Source organism: Elgaria multicarinata, chromosome 13 (genome assembly GCF_023053635.1).
Source record: "Elgaria multicarinata webbii isolate HBS135686 ecotype San Diego chromosome 13, rElgMul1.1.pri, whole genome shotgun sequence".
Lineage (NCBI taxonomy): Eukaryota > Metazoa > Chordata > Lepidosauria > Squamata > Anguidae > Elgaria > Elgaria multicarinata.
This window is the reverse complement of record NC_086183.1, coordinates 20,643,797-20,659,710: the sequence shown is the minus strand read 5'-3', so window position 1 is coordinate 20,659,710 and position 15,914 is coordinate 20,643,797. Positions and strand designations below refer to the sequence as shown.

Here is a 15,914-nt window from a genome sequence, read left to right as displayed (position 1 = left end):
TTAGGTTACAGTGCCTAATGTAGAATCCTAACTGATGCATAACTCAGATAATCCTGGTTCTAACAACTTGGTTAAGATTGCAGAGTCTTTACAGGTCTATGCTCTTATTTTTACGGAATGTAACACTTAGGCTAGGAATATACCTCCAGGGGGCTTCTGGTAGCACATTAATAAAGGGCTCCTTACTGTTTTGCCCGGTTGAGGCCAGTGTATGACGTTCTGAATAGCTGCCTCTAGCTTAACTTCAGGCCCTCACACTATTGGAAGAAACAGGTAGTAGTGCTTCTAAAAAAAATCCTTGTTGCCAATATTAAGCCTACAGAAGCAAAGAATATGGCATTTTCCTCATCTGTTGTTTCTTTGCATTGCTGGGTATCGTACTGGAACCCAAGTTTCTTTAGGACATGCTTCACTATCAAACATGACAACTGATGGTGACCTTTGAGGCTACAAAGAAAGCATTTCTACTTCATATGTTGTACTTTCTGGGGAAAGGAGATAGTGGACCACTTGTGCTGGTTTAGCCAATCTGCTGTCTCTCCCAGCCGTCATCTCTAAAGCGAGGCCATTGCTGCCCCCAAAAAAATAATGGGGAAAAGATGAGAACAAGCAGCCACTTTTATGACAAGCGGGGAGAGAGAATTGAAAAACAGCTGTAACTGCATAGGCAAAAGTCTCAGTGTTTAATAGCGGCTCTTTGTATTTTGTGAACAACTTCTTTCACCTTTTCGTCAATTTCTTCATAGTCATGGTCCGAATCATCGGAAAAGGTTGTGCCTGGTGGGGGGGGAAAAGTTTTATTTAAAATATAAAGATATAAAATAAAGGCAATGTATTTCAAAACATAATTGAGCAACAACTTCTAAAAGGCCAGCAGTGAAAGAAAATGCAACAAAGCCATAGTAGGGCGATTAGCTTTGATACGTTTGGTGTCTTTAATGTAATTGGTGTAAGGGAAGAACTAAACATACTTTCAGGTTGTTTCCAGGGTTTGGTCGGCCTCTGGAATCGTGGAGGACCATATTCTATGTTGTACTGGTTTGGTTTGTTCAAGGTACCGTACTCTGTGGTTATTTTCTCGAGCCCAGCAGGCTCTTGAGACACAATGTTGGACTTGCTGGAAGGGACCTGGTACAGGAAAACAGAACAGGAAAGTTTATTCAAATTTTGAGAAGCCTGAGTCCCCAGAGGTGTGAATACTCATAGATGGTGGTTCAACAAATCGTGTGTGAGAGAGAAAGATCAATTGTGAGCGCTTCCGTACATGCAAATTCATCATCTTATGTGACCAGAATTAGTCTCACTTTGTTCAAATTCTCCATCAAAGTTATGACATGGGCATCAAATTCATTTTGTAAAAGGGATTCGAGAGATGCAACACATGGAACAGGGGACGTCGAAAATGCTCTTCATCTGGGATGCTGTTTAGTCTAGGGCCAGCCCCAATCTTAAATTGGTATCATTTACTCTGCTCCTAGCAACGATGTGGAATGAGGGTTTCTGGCTGTAAGCTGTATCACTCTGTTAAAGAAGTCTTTGCTTTTTGGTGAGGCCTGCATGTGTCACAGCAAGCACCATTTTCGTAGTAGCATTCCCTCCTGAAAGAAAGAGTGGAGCGGCGGGCCTAGCATCAGGGATCAGCACCTTCAGGCAGTTGCTAACAGCCAAAGTCCCCAGAAAGGGCCCTCTGCCTACCTTGTCGCTGATCCCAAATGCCATCTGCAGCCCCTCAGGGCCCCTCTCAGTGTTGGAGGTCAAGAGCCAGTGTGGCGCAGTGGCTAAGGTGTTGGACTGGGAGTCGGGAGATCTGGGTTCTAGTCCGCACTCGGCCATGGAAATTTGGGCCAGTCACATACTCTCAGCCCAACCTACCTCACAGGGTTGTTGTTATGAGGATAACATGGAGAGGAGGAGGATTATGTACGCCGCCTTGGGTTCCTTGGAGGAAAAATGGCGGGATAGAAACGTAATAAATAAATAAATAAATGTAGCTGTGGGTGGCGCCTGCCATTTTAATACCTTCACAACACTTCTGAAGCCCTGGCACAGTGTCACCTCAGAGCAGGGCTACGTTGTGGTTTCAGAGGCACTGTGAGGGAATGAAAATAGCCGGCACCAATAGTAGTGCTTGCTGTCTAGAGTAGCGTTAGTTTTTGCTCCTGTTGCACCTGCCTGCCACTGCTGAAAAGTCCAGGAGAGAAGGGACACCGAGAGCCCTGGAAGGGCAAATGACTCTTCTAAGAGGTTTGTCAACCATCAGTTTTGAAGTAAATGTAAAATACTTATAATTAAGATTTTTGTTATAAAATGTGCTGCTTGATCAATCAGAGGCGCCTTATTTTAAAAATCAGTCAAAAGATTTTAAATCCATTCATTCAATGATTCCCAATCCAGGATTCCAGCATCTTCCATCCCTGACCACTGGCCATGCTGGCTGAGGCTGAAGTCCAACAGTAGCTAAGGACCTAAGATTGGGAACCACCAGACCACTAAGCCATTAAAACCCGAATCTTTCTGCTTTGCAATGACATTGCTGTGCGTTTCTCCACTTCTCACCCATTCCCGTTGCCTAATACCTTAGAGGTTTTTGCTGCATCCTTCTCCCCTTCTATGGCCTTCTGAGCATCCTTTTTGGGCTTGGAGTCCTTTCGCTTTGGTGGTCTTGGAGGTGCTGGGCCACTGCTGGGCAGCTGCTTTAGCAAAAGATAATAAAAGGCCTCCGTCAGCTCTTCTACACTGCAAGTGCAGGTAGGAGGTGTGGACTTCACTGGATCTCGGGTGAAGAAGAGAGACATGTCTAGCCACTGGGGAGGGATCTCAAAGGCGAGGTGAGGCTCTTTAGCCAAGCTGACAGTGAGAAAAGGCTCATTGATTTGGGTCTCAAGGGTAAGCACAGAGCAACCACGTAGAGGATCAGAGCCACAGTCGCTGGCAATCACCTTGACCTCGCAAGGCAGCCGGAGGTGCTCTACTGCCTCAGCCAGGGTATATCTCCTGCTGTCACGGACATCCTCCATAAAGCCAGCATCCAAGAACAGGGGCACCTGGATCTGCTCCCTGTCTTCATCTCCGTTGTCCCTGCAGCACACAAGCATGTCTGTGCTTGAGAGATTGCCAGCCCTCACAAATCTCAGCACCTCTAGCCGGTCTCCTTCACTGAACAAGGGAAATTCCCCATCGCTACTGTCGTAGTCCTTGGTGACCACTACCTGCAGCTTCTTGCCTGGGACTAAGCTGAGGGCCAGCTCTGAAGTGGAGGAGAATTTGCGTGGGCTTCGACGAAAGCGGCCCTTGTAGCCACTGGAGATGAGGAAGTGGCAGGTCCGGGCCTTTCCTTTGCGGGCGGAGGCCAGGATCTTGCAGGATGACGTCTTGCTGTGGATGTGAATCCGCTGGCCCTTGTGGAGGTGGGAGGCCCAGTCGCTTTGGAAGACAGACAGGCTCTCGGGGCCCTCAAGGAGCTCGGCCTCCGCTGGCAGCAACATCTCCATCGCCAGGACCTCGCTCAGCATCAGCGGCTTGATGAAATGGATGTGCTGAGCCTCAGCAGTGACGTCGACCACCTCGACATCCAGCGTCGAGTTAATTTTCACAACGTCGTTTCGAACTAGAGGAGAAAGCGTCACCTGGTCAACAAAGTCCTGCAGAAGATACAGTCGGCCAATCATGATATTCCCCCGCCCCCAAAAGAAACACATCACTAAAAAAAGTTGGTGATGATTTGCATAAAATTTGCATGTGCTCATTTATATGTATAAATGCACTTTTTAAAACAATTACTTAGATTTAATCAGAAATAAAGTCCACTCTTCAAATACTTAAAAGGATGTCACACAGAGGAGGGCCAGGATCTCTTCTCAATCATCCCAGAGTATAGTACATGGAATAATAGGCTCAAGTTACAGGAAGCCAGATTCCGGCTGGACATCAGGAAAAACTTCCTAACTGTTAGAGCAGTACGACAATGGAACCAGTTACCTAGGGAGGTTGTGGGCTCTCCCACACTAGAGGCCTTCAAGAGGCAGCTGGACAACCATCTGTCAGGTATGCTTTAGGGTGGATTCCTGCATTGAGCGGGGGGTTGGACTCGATGGCCTTATAGGCCCCTTCCAACTCTACTATTCTATGATTCTATGTGTAGAAGACTATAACCAGGTGACTTCTGTGCCTGCCTATACCATCTGCTGTTCAGGTGCTCATTGTGGATGGGCAACAGTTTTCATGGTCCTTTATCTTTCAATTGGACAAGACAGACCTTCAAATACAGCATCATCCTTTGCCCAGCCTTTCAAATAGGGGACTGTCCTCTGTAAACAAGGACATGTGATTACCCTTAAATATCTATTAATGTGAACCTGCAGGAGCTCTTTACAAGGTCCTACCCTTAGTAAAGCTGGGAGGTTTTAAAATTTTATTTTAAGTGTTGGGAGGATGTTGCTGTTGTTTTAAATGGGGGTGCTCAAAGTATGGACCTCTTTTCCATTGTAAGTATGTCATCCTGGTGCCTTAAGCTCCTGGCATGGCCCGCCCTACTATCGGGCAGAGTGAGACCTGGCTGATTCAAGCAGCAGATTTTATGTGTCATGAAAGGGCAGTAAGTTGCTGGTTATTTCGTTGAATTCATTGTAACTGTATTTTTAATGCCTGGGAGAGGCTATTGAGCAGTATACTACTACTACTACTACTACTACTACTAATAATAATAATAATAATTTATTTCTTAGCCGCCTCTCTGATTGGATCGAGGCGGCGAACAACAGCAAGCATAAAATACATAAAATACTGATTTAAAACATAGTATATACTGTTAAAAACATAATATTTGGGGTTTTAGATTGTTGGATGTTTTATTATGTTCGTAATGGCTTTAATTTTTGTGAACCGCCCAGAGAGCTTTGGCTATTGGGTGGTATAAAAATGTAATAAATAAATAAAATACTAAAAACATACTAAAAGTATCCTAAAATTCTACTGGATAGGTCTGCTGGAAGAGATCACTCTTGATAGCTTTCTGGAATGCTAAAAGACTGTCAAGCTGACGAGTCTCTTCCGGCAGGCTGGGAGCAGCAGAAGAGAAGGTCCTCTGGGTAATGGTTGTCAGCCTAGTCTTTGTTGACTCGAGTAGATTCTTCCCAGAGGACCTGAGTGTGTGGGGTGGATTGTACGGGAGAAGGTGATCCCGCAGGTAGCCTGGACCCAAACTATGTAGGGCTTTAAAGGTAATAACCAACACTTTATGCAATAAATAAATAATATATACTTAAGCAATATACTTACAATGCATTATTGCTTCCACTTTATATACAGGATAGAGCTGGAACTCACTCCAGCCAATTTCGGCACATTTCAGCCTCTTCTGCCGCATGGCCGCTGACTGCAAGACCTCCCGGAGCGTGTAGAGTTTTTGTTGTTGACAGTTGTCCTTGCGGAAAGGAATAGGTTTCCTCTGGTTTCCACATGGTGTTGCTGAGCTGGGCTGAAAAAGACCTGAGGGATTTGCAAGGCCACAGGGTTTTATTTCGGTTTCGTTTCAGAGAACACATTTTTTTTTCCAGAGAGACTTACAAATAAAGCACAAACAGAACACATTGGAAAGCAGTGAGATTTGTTTTTTTTAAAAAAAGCAAAAGCAAAAGAAGGCACTGTAAAATAAACAGCACAGAGAAAACGGAGAGTTTAAAAAGCCTAGGAAATATCATAAAAGCATCTTCGCCTGCTATCAAAAAGACATCATGGTACATGCCAGGAGAGCATTCCACATGCAGGGTTGTGCCACCCAGAAGGCTCATTTCCCCCATTGCCGCCTCTTTGTACTTAGGGTCGCCATTGTACTGTACTGATTGAGGCTGCTCCTGATTCATGTTGTTGTGAGATTGGAAGTTTTTACAGGAGAGTGTTAACGGAGCCAGAAGGGCTGTTGGAGCCTCCCTTAATAGTCCCGGCAAACTTGCTAAGACCATCTTTTGTTAGAAAGATGGCTGATGGCTCTCAATAGCTGGATTTTCTTCAAGTCTTCTGAATTGCTAGGAGAGGGGTGGGCGGAAGGTAAATAAGGATCTACTGGGATCAAATCTCTAGTTGATTCACAGTAGTTCTCAAAGGGTCTCTGATTCCAAATACTTTAAAACAGAGGTGGGCAACTTGTGACCCTCCAGCTGTGTTGGACTACAGTTCCCATCACTCCCAGCTAGCATGGCCTATGATGGGAGTTGTGGTCCAACACATCTGCAAGGCACCAACTAGCCCGCCCCTCTGCTGGTGTTTGATTTTGTTCCATCTCTGCATTGGAAGAAATTGAACGATACAATCACACCCACTGTAGGGGAATGTCAGAATCAGTTACCTGCCCATGACAGAGACTGGGGTCTTCCCATTTGTGTCTGTATTGCTTACTTGCAACTAGTGGTGCAGTGGTAAATTTTGAAATACAAGTGCTCATTATGAAGGTCCCTATAGACATATCCATAAGGAGAGTCCAAAAATCCAGGCAGCTGTGTTGATCAAACCCGTTCTAGCAGTTTTCATCTCCACAAGGGCAGGTCAAACCATCACACAGCAATTTGCACTACAATTCATTTCCCCCCAGCTACCTTAAGAACTGCAGCTCAGCTCAGAGGGAACAGGGAATTTGGGGTGGTGAATGCAACCAACTTCCCTACAATCAAAGGAGTGCCATCCCTGGGAGTCCTGCCTTCTCTACACCACTGATAACAACCCTGTTAGTTAGGGCGCATCACTCCCAATTTGGCGATGGAGGGCCTGATACTGGAAGATACGAGATTTGCCAAAGGCCACCTAGAGAGTTCATGGCTGGGATGAGGTTTAAATCAGGGACTTGGAACCTCACATCTGTAGCATCCTCAGCATCAGCTCACATGCATAGGAAGCTGCCTTATGCTGTATCAGTCCCTTCATCCATCTAGGCCCGTATTGTCTAGTCTGGCGCATTGGCTCTCCAGGGTCTCAAGCGGAGAAGGGTCTTTCCCATCACCGGAGACCTGATCCTTTGAACTGGCGATGCCAAGGATGGAAGCTGGGACCTTATGAATACAAAACACATGGTGTATCACGGAGCTACGGTCCAGTACAGCAGAGCACAGAATGCGTGCATACCTTTAAAATCCAGTGGAAGCTCAAAACTGTGTTCGTTCTGCACATTCTTGCAGGTGACGTTCTGGAGTTGAACATCCACGATTTTCATCAGGTCTCCTGTCGATAAGCAGCACTCGCTGCCCCAGACTTCGTAAACGGATCCTGCAGAAAGTTGAGATTTTGATCAGTGTGTGAATGAAAGTGACATACTGTAAGGCACGGGGTGTTGAACCTCTTGCAGCCAAGGGTTGAATTCAATTTTGGAGTTCTTGGGGAAGCATTCCAGTCATGGGCAGGAAAAATATGGGATGGCACCCAAATACAATTTTAAAAATATTTCATCTATAGATAAGTGCATTTTTCAGTACAGAGAGGGCCTTCTCTGTAGTGGCACTGAAACTTTGAAATACCAGTGTACTCCTTTTGGCACGAGATAAAAAGTCTTTTTATTTGCTCAAGCATTTTAGATTTACAGTTGTGTTTTTAGCTGGTTGAAAAAAACCTTTATGCCTCCCAGGTTTACCATATTAATGTTTAGGGGCACATCTACAAGAAGGGTTTGCCCCGGAGTTGCTTCGCATTAGCGGTATGTCAACTACATGATGCAGCTGCCACTGCAAAGCCATCTGGGGGCAAACCCTGGAAACTCTGCTCCAAAAAGTTGGGCACTTACCTCAACTTTTTTGAGGGGGCAGCGGAGCCCATGGCACCCCAATTGGTCGCCATGGTGACCTGCGCCTCTGGAAAAGTAAAAAAATGGGGGGAGGAGAGGAATGGGGCCGTTCGTGTCCCCCCTTTAAATTTTATAATCTCTATCTGCGGAGCTCCGCAGATACATATAATAAAAATAAATGGGGTTGGGTGGTGAGGAACAGGCAGCCAGAGGAAGGAGGCATGGGTGGTTCGCTGCTCATGTAGGTCTCCGGTACCTCTTACGTCCTCCTCTGGCTGCCTCATTCCTTCCCCCACATTTTTATTTTTAATTATATGTATCTGCGGACCTCCGCGGATAGAGATTATAAAATTTTAAAAAAGGGAGAGGAATGGGCAGCCAGAGGGAGGAGGTGTGGTTCTCCAGTACCTCTCACATCCTCCTCTGCTGCCTCGTTCCTTTCCGCCCTGTTTTTATTTTTCTTACATGTATCTGTGGAGCTCCACAGATAGAGATTATGGAAAGAGGGGAGAAGGAACGGGCAGCCACAGAGAGGAGACGTAGTTCTCCAGTTCCCCTTGTGTCCTCCTCTGCTGCCTCGTTCCTTTTCCCACCCCGTTTTTATTTTTAATAATATGTATCTGCAGAGCTCCGCAGATGGAGATTATATTTTTTTAAAAAGGGGGGAGGAACGGGCAGCCAGAGGGAGGAGACATGGTTCTCCAGACCCTCTCACGTCCTCCTCTGCTGCCTTGTTCCTTCTCCCTTGTTTTTATTTTTCTTATCTGTATCTGCGGAGCTCTGCAGATAAAAATTATAAAATTTAAAAAAAGACGGGGGAGGAACAGCCCCGTTCCTCTCCTCCCCCTCCCGTGGGTTCCCCCCCCACTTTTCCAGAGGTGCAGGGCTGGAAAAATGGCACTTGCCTTCGTTCCCGTGCAGATGCCGGGAAGGAAGGCAAGTGCGGGTGCAAGGGGCCTTGCGGTGCCAAAGCACCTTCGTAAAGACGGGGGCCTGGTTTCATGCTGCTTTTATAGTATTGAATGTCTTATTTTTCTGTATATTGCCCTAGCTGAAACCCATTTTTGGATGAAGGCACAGACTAGCAAAAATTAAAATTAACCAGTAATAATAAATACGACCTTGACAGCTGCTTGAGCAGGCACACAGGTTAGCTGGTCATAGACTACTTCATTGTGGTGAGATATATTGTATTTTTTATTGAAATGACAGCCATTATTTCCACATTTGAATTTATATATACATTAGCTTATGCAAATTTTAGTCAAATTGGTGTTCTCCTTTTCAGTGATGCATTTCCTCTTTTCTGGCAGTGTGAAAATAGCCACGTGGCCAGTAACTAACTACCAGTCCTTGTTTCTGGGAAATGACTTGGGGGGGGGGGGGCTTTATTTAACTGCACAATCCTATGCATGTCTACTCGGAAGTAAGTCCCACTGAGTTCAATGGGGTCCAAGTCTCTAAAACAGAGGAAAAACCCATGAGCAAAGACAATCTGGTTGCTAGGAGCATTTTAGATATTTTGCTTGATTACATCATACTTCTGAAGTATGATTGGGAAAAAGCAGAGAATTATGCAATATACAAAAGTATTGTGTGAAACAAAGTATATGCTCCTAGCTAGTCCAAATGCTTATTTAGCAAATTAAACAGCCATTGGTAGTTAGATTAATTAGCCTTGTTTAGGAAACATACAAAAGACCAATGGGAGACTTGATTTAATCCAGTTTGGTCTCTCCCCCACACCCGTTTACAATATAAATCTCAATTTTAATTGCCTTGATCCTCATCAATTCATTCTGGTGATTAATCTGCAGAGGACATGACATTTTATGCAATGATAAAACTTCTTTCATAGATTGGTTTGTCCTGGGGATTTTTGGCAAGCGGAAAAGTAATTTGAACAGGGAGAAACAGCGCAATCCTGTTAGGTTTGTGGTAAGCGGGTGCCTAGAAAAACGTACAGCATTGTGCAGAGAACCAAACGAGGGAGGAGAAACATTCATTGGGCCTGTTCAGAAGACACCCTAAACCCTACTGGCTAAGGCTTTTGGTTAAGCAGCTGGGTTTAAGGTGTCTTGTGCGATGCATTTTGTGCGATGCATCTTGTGCGATGCATTTTGCTTAACCCTGCTCACTCACTAACCACAGTCGGACTGTCTGCAGCAGCGGTATAAAAATGTAATAAATAAATAAATAAATAAATAAAAAAAATAAATAGGGTTAGTGGCTCTAACCATGGCTTAAAGTGTTGTGTGTGACAGCACGGCTTGTGGTTAGTGCTAACCCTAGAGAACCACAGTTTCGTTAACCACAGAGCCTGAAGTGTCATCTGAACTGGCCCACCATATCACAGGCATCGGGGCATATGAGAGAGAGAGAGAGAGATCGACATTGCACATGCCTCTTACAACGGATTGAGGACAAGTCTCAAGTTTCCAGATCTGTGCTATAATTGATAGGCTGCCCTCCCGTTCTTTCTCAGAACCACTTTTCTAGTCTTTCTTTCCCTCCCGCATCTTACCAAACACCCTTCTATCTCAGACCTACCCCTCTTGAGGCCATCATTTTTGACATCTGAGCCGTAGACCAATGAAATGTGATTCATACACAGATGTAATGGAGGTGAAGGACCTGTTGGATGTCTGTCTCTCTCTCTCACCCCCACACACAAACACACAAACAGGATGCAGCTTAAGCTTTCCCAATTTGCATTTTCATTATTTGTGTACACTGACCCTATCTTAGTGTTGTCCTCTATTTTGAGTATTCTTCAGTGTATTTTTGAGTATACTTCCTGTAAGATAGCCAGCCTGAACCCCCATGCTCTGTTCTTAAGAATTTGTCCTCCTTTTACCCAAAGCTCTGCAACCCAGCAGAGCAACTTCCTGTTTTCACATCCTTCCAACCCAATTTGTTTTCCCAATAGTGTCACCATTTCCCAATTTTCAAACTTCTCAGATCTACATTCCCCTCCCTTCTGCTTTATGACTTCCCTCCATTTCTCCTGCACACAGGCTAAAATAACGGCCTGCAGGATCTGATGAAGCAGAACAGTGAGAAAAATCAAACGGCGAGTGTATTTAGCCTGCAGAAAAGAAAAAGAAGGAGCAATACACTAATTATCTCGAAATATTTGAAGGGTTGTCACGTAGACGTTGCAGTAAATGCATTGTCCGTTGTTCCGGAGGGCAGGACCCAAACTGACGGGTTCAAATTACAAGAAAGGGGTTTTTCGATTAAACATTAGGAAGGTGTTGCAAGCTGTACGATAGGTTTGTAAGCAGAGGTGGGTGCCCACCTATCAGGGACGCAGTAGAATCATAGAATAGCAGAGTTGGAAGGGGCCTACAAGGCCATCTAGTCCAACCCCCTGCTCAATGCAGGAAGAGGTGGAGGTGGAGGCTGTTGGCAGAGGAGAGAAAGGTGCTAATCACCTTGGATAGCTCCTTTGGAGTTTTGACTGGTTCTGATTGAAACTTGGAGCAGATTCACCACTCAACTGACATCAGAGCCACCAGCCTCCACTGTGTAGTAGCAATGGTTTTCCTGTACTGGTTGTGGTCTAGACAAGGTGACCTTTGGGGTCCCTTCCAGCTCTTCTACGATTCTAAACAAATATTATAAAAACAAAATTCCCCAGGCTGGCTGAATCCATGTCAGCTTTTGCAAATATTATTAAATACTACTGCACTGAATGCTAGCCTGTCAAGCAAGCAAATGGTAGCAATGAGAAGAGGATGAGGAATAATAGCAGCTGGTGACAATGGTAGTGAGAAGGTTGACCCAGTGGCAGAGGGGGCCTTGGCCAAGAGCCTTCCAAAAATTGGACCCATCACTGCTGCCCATAGATGTCTTCCAGTTTGTGGTGGGCAAGGTGAGGGTTAGAATCAGAGAATAGTAGAGTTGGAAGGGGCCTATACTGCCATCGAGTCCAGTCCTCTACTCAGTGCAGGAATCCACCTTAAAGCATTCCTGACAGATGGCTGACCAGCTGCCTTGTGAAGGCCTCTAGTGTGGGAGAGCCCATGACCTCCCTAAGTCATTGGTTCCATTGTCATACTGCTCTTACAGTCAGAAGGTTTTTCCTGATGTCCAGCCGGAACCTTGCTTCCTGTAACTTGAGCCGATTATTCCGTGTCCTGCACTGTGGGATGATCGAGAAGAGATCTTGGCCCTCCTCTGTGTGACAACCTTTCAAGTACTTGAAGAGGGCAATCATGTCTCCCCTCAGTCCTCTCTTCTCCAGGCTAAACATGCCCAGTTCTTTTAGGGTCTCCTCATAGGGTTAACTGATTCCACCCCATTCCAGTTCCCCAGCCCTGCCTTAAGGGAACATTTTATTTTAGAGCAGTAGATAGCACAAGCTTAATCTATACTGGCATGTCACCTGCCTCCTATTCCCATAGGTCTGAAGTTTCCCTAAACCCAAAGAGCTGAGGTGGGGCCAGAGATATATATTTTTTGTTATAAGGTGCGGTACATGCTGCATGGGTTTCTTTCCCTAACCAACACTTTTCTTGCATTTACCCACGAGGAATTAGTTGTGAAGCCTGATCCTATCCATGCTGTGGGGAGTTGGGCGGTATGGCTAGGGTGACCATATGAAAAGGAGGACTGGGCTCCCGTATCTTTAAGAGTTGTATTGAAAAGGGAATTTCAGCAGGTGTCATTTGTATATATGGAGAACCTGGTGAAATCACCTCTTCATCACAACAGTTAAAGCTGCAGGTGCCCTGCCCTCTTTTAAATCTGGTCACTCTAGTATAGCTCCTGCAGCTTTAACTGTTGTGATGAAGAGAGAATTTCACGAGGTTCTCCATATATACAAATGACACCTGCTGAAATTCCCTTTTCAATACAACTGTTAAAGATACGGGAGCCCAGTCCTCCTTTTCATATGGTACTCCTAGGTATGGCCGAATAGCTGCCACCTTCCCCTAACCCTGCATCTGCAGCCTGAGGCAGCTCACATTGTCTAATGGTAGGGCCAGCCCTGGTGGAAGGAGTCATCACATGCAACTCTTTCACCATGCAGTTCAGTCTCCGAATTCGGCAGCCATCTCACCCTTAACAGCTGTGTGAAGAGGCCCTAATGTCACTGCTGTGTCTTAAGATTCCAGCTCATCAGCTTTGCAGTGATTGCATTAAGCCACCATTGCATTGGGTCACAAGACTCAGCCCTGACATCCATCAACAGTTCTGTTACTTGTCTTCGTCCCCCATTCCCGCCCCCATTAGAAGCAGGAGTCTGATCTCAGCAAAAGAGAAACAGGCAGTAAGGGCTCACCTTGGAAGTAGACACCAGAGCAGATCTTTACCACTCTAGGCAAGGAACTGAGATCCAGGTCGCAGATATAACGGTGGAAAGAAACAGAATCCATCACTCTTGTCACAGATGGAGCTGCTGCAGGATGTGGAAGCTTTGGCTGCAATGCTAGCCAGCTGTGCTGCTGATGTGGAAGTTCCACTTTCACGTCCTCTTTTAAGTGATCACCGTTTCCCCCTCACAGGCTGGTTTACATAAAGTATAGGAGATCGTGCCACACGCAAGAAGTGCCAGCTCATTAAAGCAATTTTGCTTTGCAGCCACTGTCTCACGGGATGCGTCACCAGGGCTGATCATGCAAGTGGCCAATTTGTTCTGTAGAGAGGCGAATTTGGAGAGATTCTCCATGGAGAATCTCTCCAAATCAATGACACATTAGAACAGTGGTTGCCAAAGTGGGCGGTACCATCCCCCTTGTGGGCGGTACCACCCCCTTGGGGGTGGTGAGATTGCATAGGGGGGCGTTAAGAGGTAAGGAGGCGGCAGGGGGGCGCTTGAGATGGTCTTTTCTGAGAAGCGTCTCTCCAGAAAGTCTTAAAACCTAGGGACAGTTTTATGGGAGAGGGTAGTTTGGTTCCAAGCCATATAGGGGAAGAATCCACACATGTATTAATACCGTTTAAGAAGAGTCCTTTTAACGGTGAATTGAAATGTTTCAAAAGCACCAAAACGCTAATGAAGAGACATACCCTGCTTGGTGTGCCCCGCCACACCGGCTGCAAAATAGAGGTACTCACTATCTTTTCCCTCCCTCCCTCGGCAAGCCTGCGGTGGGTGCTTCCCATTTAAAGGGGCTGCGCTGCTCGGCCCCTTTTTCATTCTCAGCTCCTCAGCTCAGCTCCTCCGCCCGGCCTCCCAGACCAGCAGGATCCAGATTAGCGCGGACCCTTTAAATGGGAAGCACCCGCCCCAGGCTTGCTGAGGGAGGGAGCAAAAAGAGAGCGAACGCCTATGTTTGCAGCCGGCGTGGCGGGGCACACCAAGCAAGGTATGTCTCTTTATTAGCATTTTGGTGCTTTTGAAACATTTCAATTCGCTGTTAAAAGGACTCTTCTTAAACGGTATGAATACATGTGTGGATTGAGGAGGGTCTTATTGGCAGCACAGCTCCGGACAACTCGGACTGATGGAGCGCCTCTCCCGGCATGACCCTACCCAACTATACTACACTCATCATCTAAGGCCCTCCTCAAAGTGCCTCTTCCTAGCAGAAGTTTGCAAAAAAATGGAGATTTTTTTTTTTAAAAAAAATAAGTTAGGATACTGCTGTGATTGACCTGTTTTTAAAGCACATGTATTCTCTTGCAGCAGCATTTTAGCCCCGCTAGGTGCAGGGCTTGCTATCAACTGGAAATATATATATATATAATTTAGCCATTATTATGTCTTAAGATTCTATTAAGACCTGTAGAGTAAGCAACTGCCTATTAATGATCTACTATTGTTTATTAAATATAACAACTGCATGCTAAACTTTATTTTATTTTATTATAACTTCATTACAAATGCAAAATTAGCAACTGCTTGTCAAAACCCGTAATGCTTTCTATCAAACCAACTGCTTGTTAAAAATTTATACCCACAACTGCATCCCCTGAAAGTGATTACATTCGTGCTTTTCAGCCACCTATTAGGTCCTTCTTTTGCTATTAGTTTTATTGTGAGAGTCTCTCTCTTCCTTTTTTTACTATTTATGTAATAGTGGCTTGGTGTTTTCCAAACGAGCTGGGAAACAATTTAACAGAGGGGTTAACATCGTTGTAATCAACCAAGTAACTCGGTCTACTGGGCCCATCACAGCTAGAAATAGTAGATCTTATTTTAAATGTCTTCGCATCTGTGCTGTTTATCATGCATTCCTCAATCTTAGGTGTTTTTAACAGGAAGTAAATAAGCAGACAACAAGAACTGTTATTGTCCAGCCATTTCTGTAAGGTGTTATTAACCTTCCGCTTTTCACAAGTGCTTTTCCAAACCATCCATATATTTTCCCCACTCACTTGAAACTCAGTCGCCAACACACGAGTATATATGCAGTGTGGTCAGATAGATGCAACCACAAAGCGATTGCTCTTGGCTCCTTCTGACAAAATCTCACAGATATTCGTCAGAGGCCCTCGCCTCAGAGTGCTTTTAATTGCCTTAATGCAATTCTTTGATCTTTTCACAAATTATCTCTCTGACGCATTTTCTCAGCATCAAATAATTTGTTCGTTTCGTCAGCTACCCCAATCAAGAGGTGATCAATACCTCCAGAGACTCGAGATGTTTTTAAAAAGCCAGGAAAAAGGTACTCAGCACACTCAAATCGCTAACACGAAGTTTCCCCGTAATCCTACTTTTCATCAGGCAGGTTCAGGAAGTTTAGCAGCGAGGAATTACCTCAGCCATGCAGCACTGACATATCGTTTGATTAGCTTACCATTGTGACTGAAGCTGCAGAGGATTTTTACAAAGCTGTAAGAATGTGACACTCTGCACTTTCCCACCACGTCTATGGTCACTCTATATTTTTCCTAACTGAATGATTTTACATCCCCCTTGACCTAGCTCTTAGCTGTGTTTACAGCTGCAGTGGAACTTAAACGGTATCACGTGTGGCCTTGCAAAGCTGTTGGGTTTTTTTAACAGCTGCTGTTTTATTTCCATTTCTAGCAAAGCGCACCTGCATGATGAAAACCATGCGAAAATAAGAGAAATGGCACGTGCTTACCACCCCAAGCTTCAGAAGAGATCTCATCTTCCATATCTATTTTTGTAGGTTATTAAATACAAAGCAAATAAAAATTAACCCAAAGTGTAACTTGATGCTGAATTAAC

At 45.1% G+C, this 15,914-nt stretch overlaps 1 protein-coding gene across 1 annotated transcript; it reads right to left on the bottom strand.

The window, feature by feature from the left end:
- Positions 1–484: 484 nt before the first annotated feature.
- THEMIS2 (thymocyte selection associated family member 2) lies at positions 485–13,153 on the bottom strand. Its single transcript, XM_063140043.1, has 6 exons — positions 13,056–13,153; positions 7,114–7,254; positions 5,278–5,487; positions 2,577–3,607; positions 972–1,128; positions 485–777 (listed from the first exon to the last, which is right to left on the bottom strand). Exons 1-6 carry the CDS (start codon positions 13,147–13,149, stop codon positions 677–679), a joined length of 1,734 nt encoding a protein of 577 aa, XP_062996113.1. The 5' UTR covers positions 13,150–13,153; the 3' UTR covers positions 485–676.
- Positions 13,154–15,914: the final 2,761 nt, after the last annotated feature.

Excerpts from the sequence above, each read along its gene's own strand:
- THEMIS2 (XM_063140043.1), bottom strand. The coding sequence starts at position 13,149 with ATGGATTCTGTTTCTTTCCACCGTTATATCTGCGACCTGGATCTCAGT. Across the intron at positions 1,129-2,576 it reads ATGCAGCAAAAACCTCTAAG|GTCCCTTCCAGCAAGTCCAA; the intron begins GTATTAGGCAAC and ends TTCCTGTACCAG. Across the intron at positions 778-971 it reads ACCCTGGAAACAACCTGAAA|GCACAACCTTTTCCGATGAT; the intron begins GTATGTTTAGTT and ends CCCCCCCACCAG.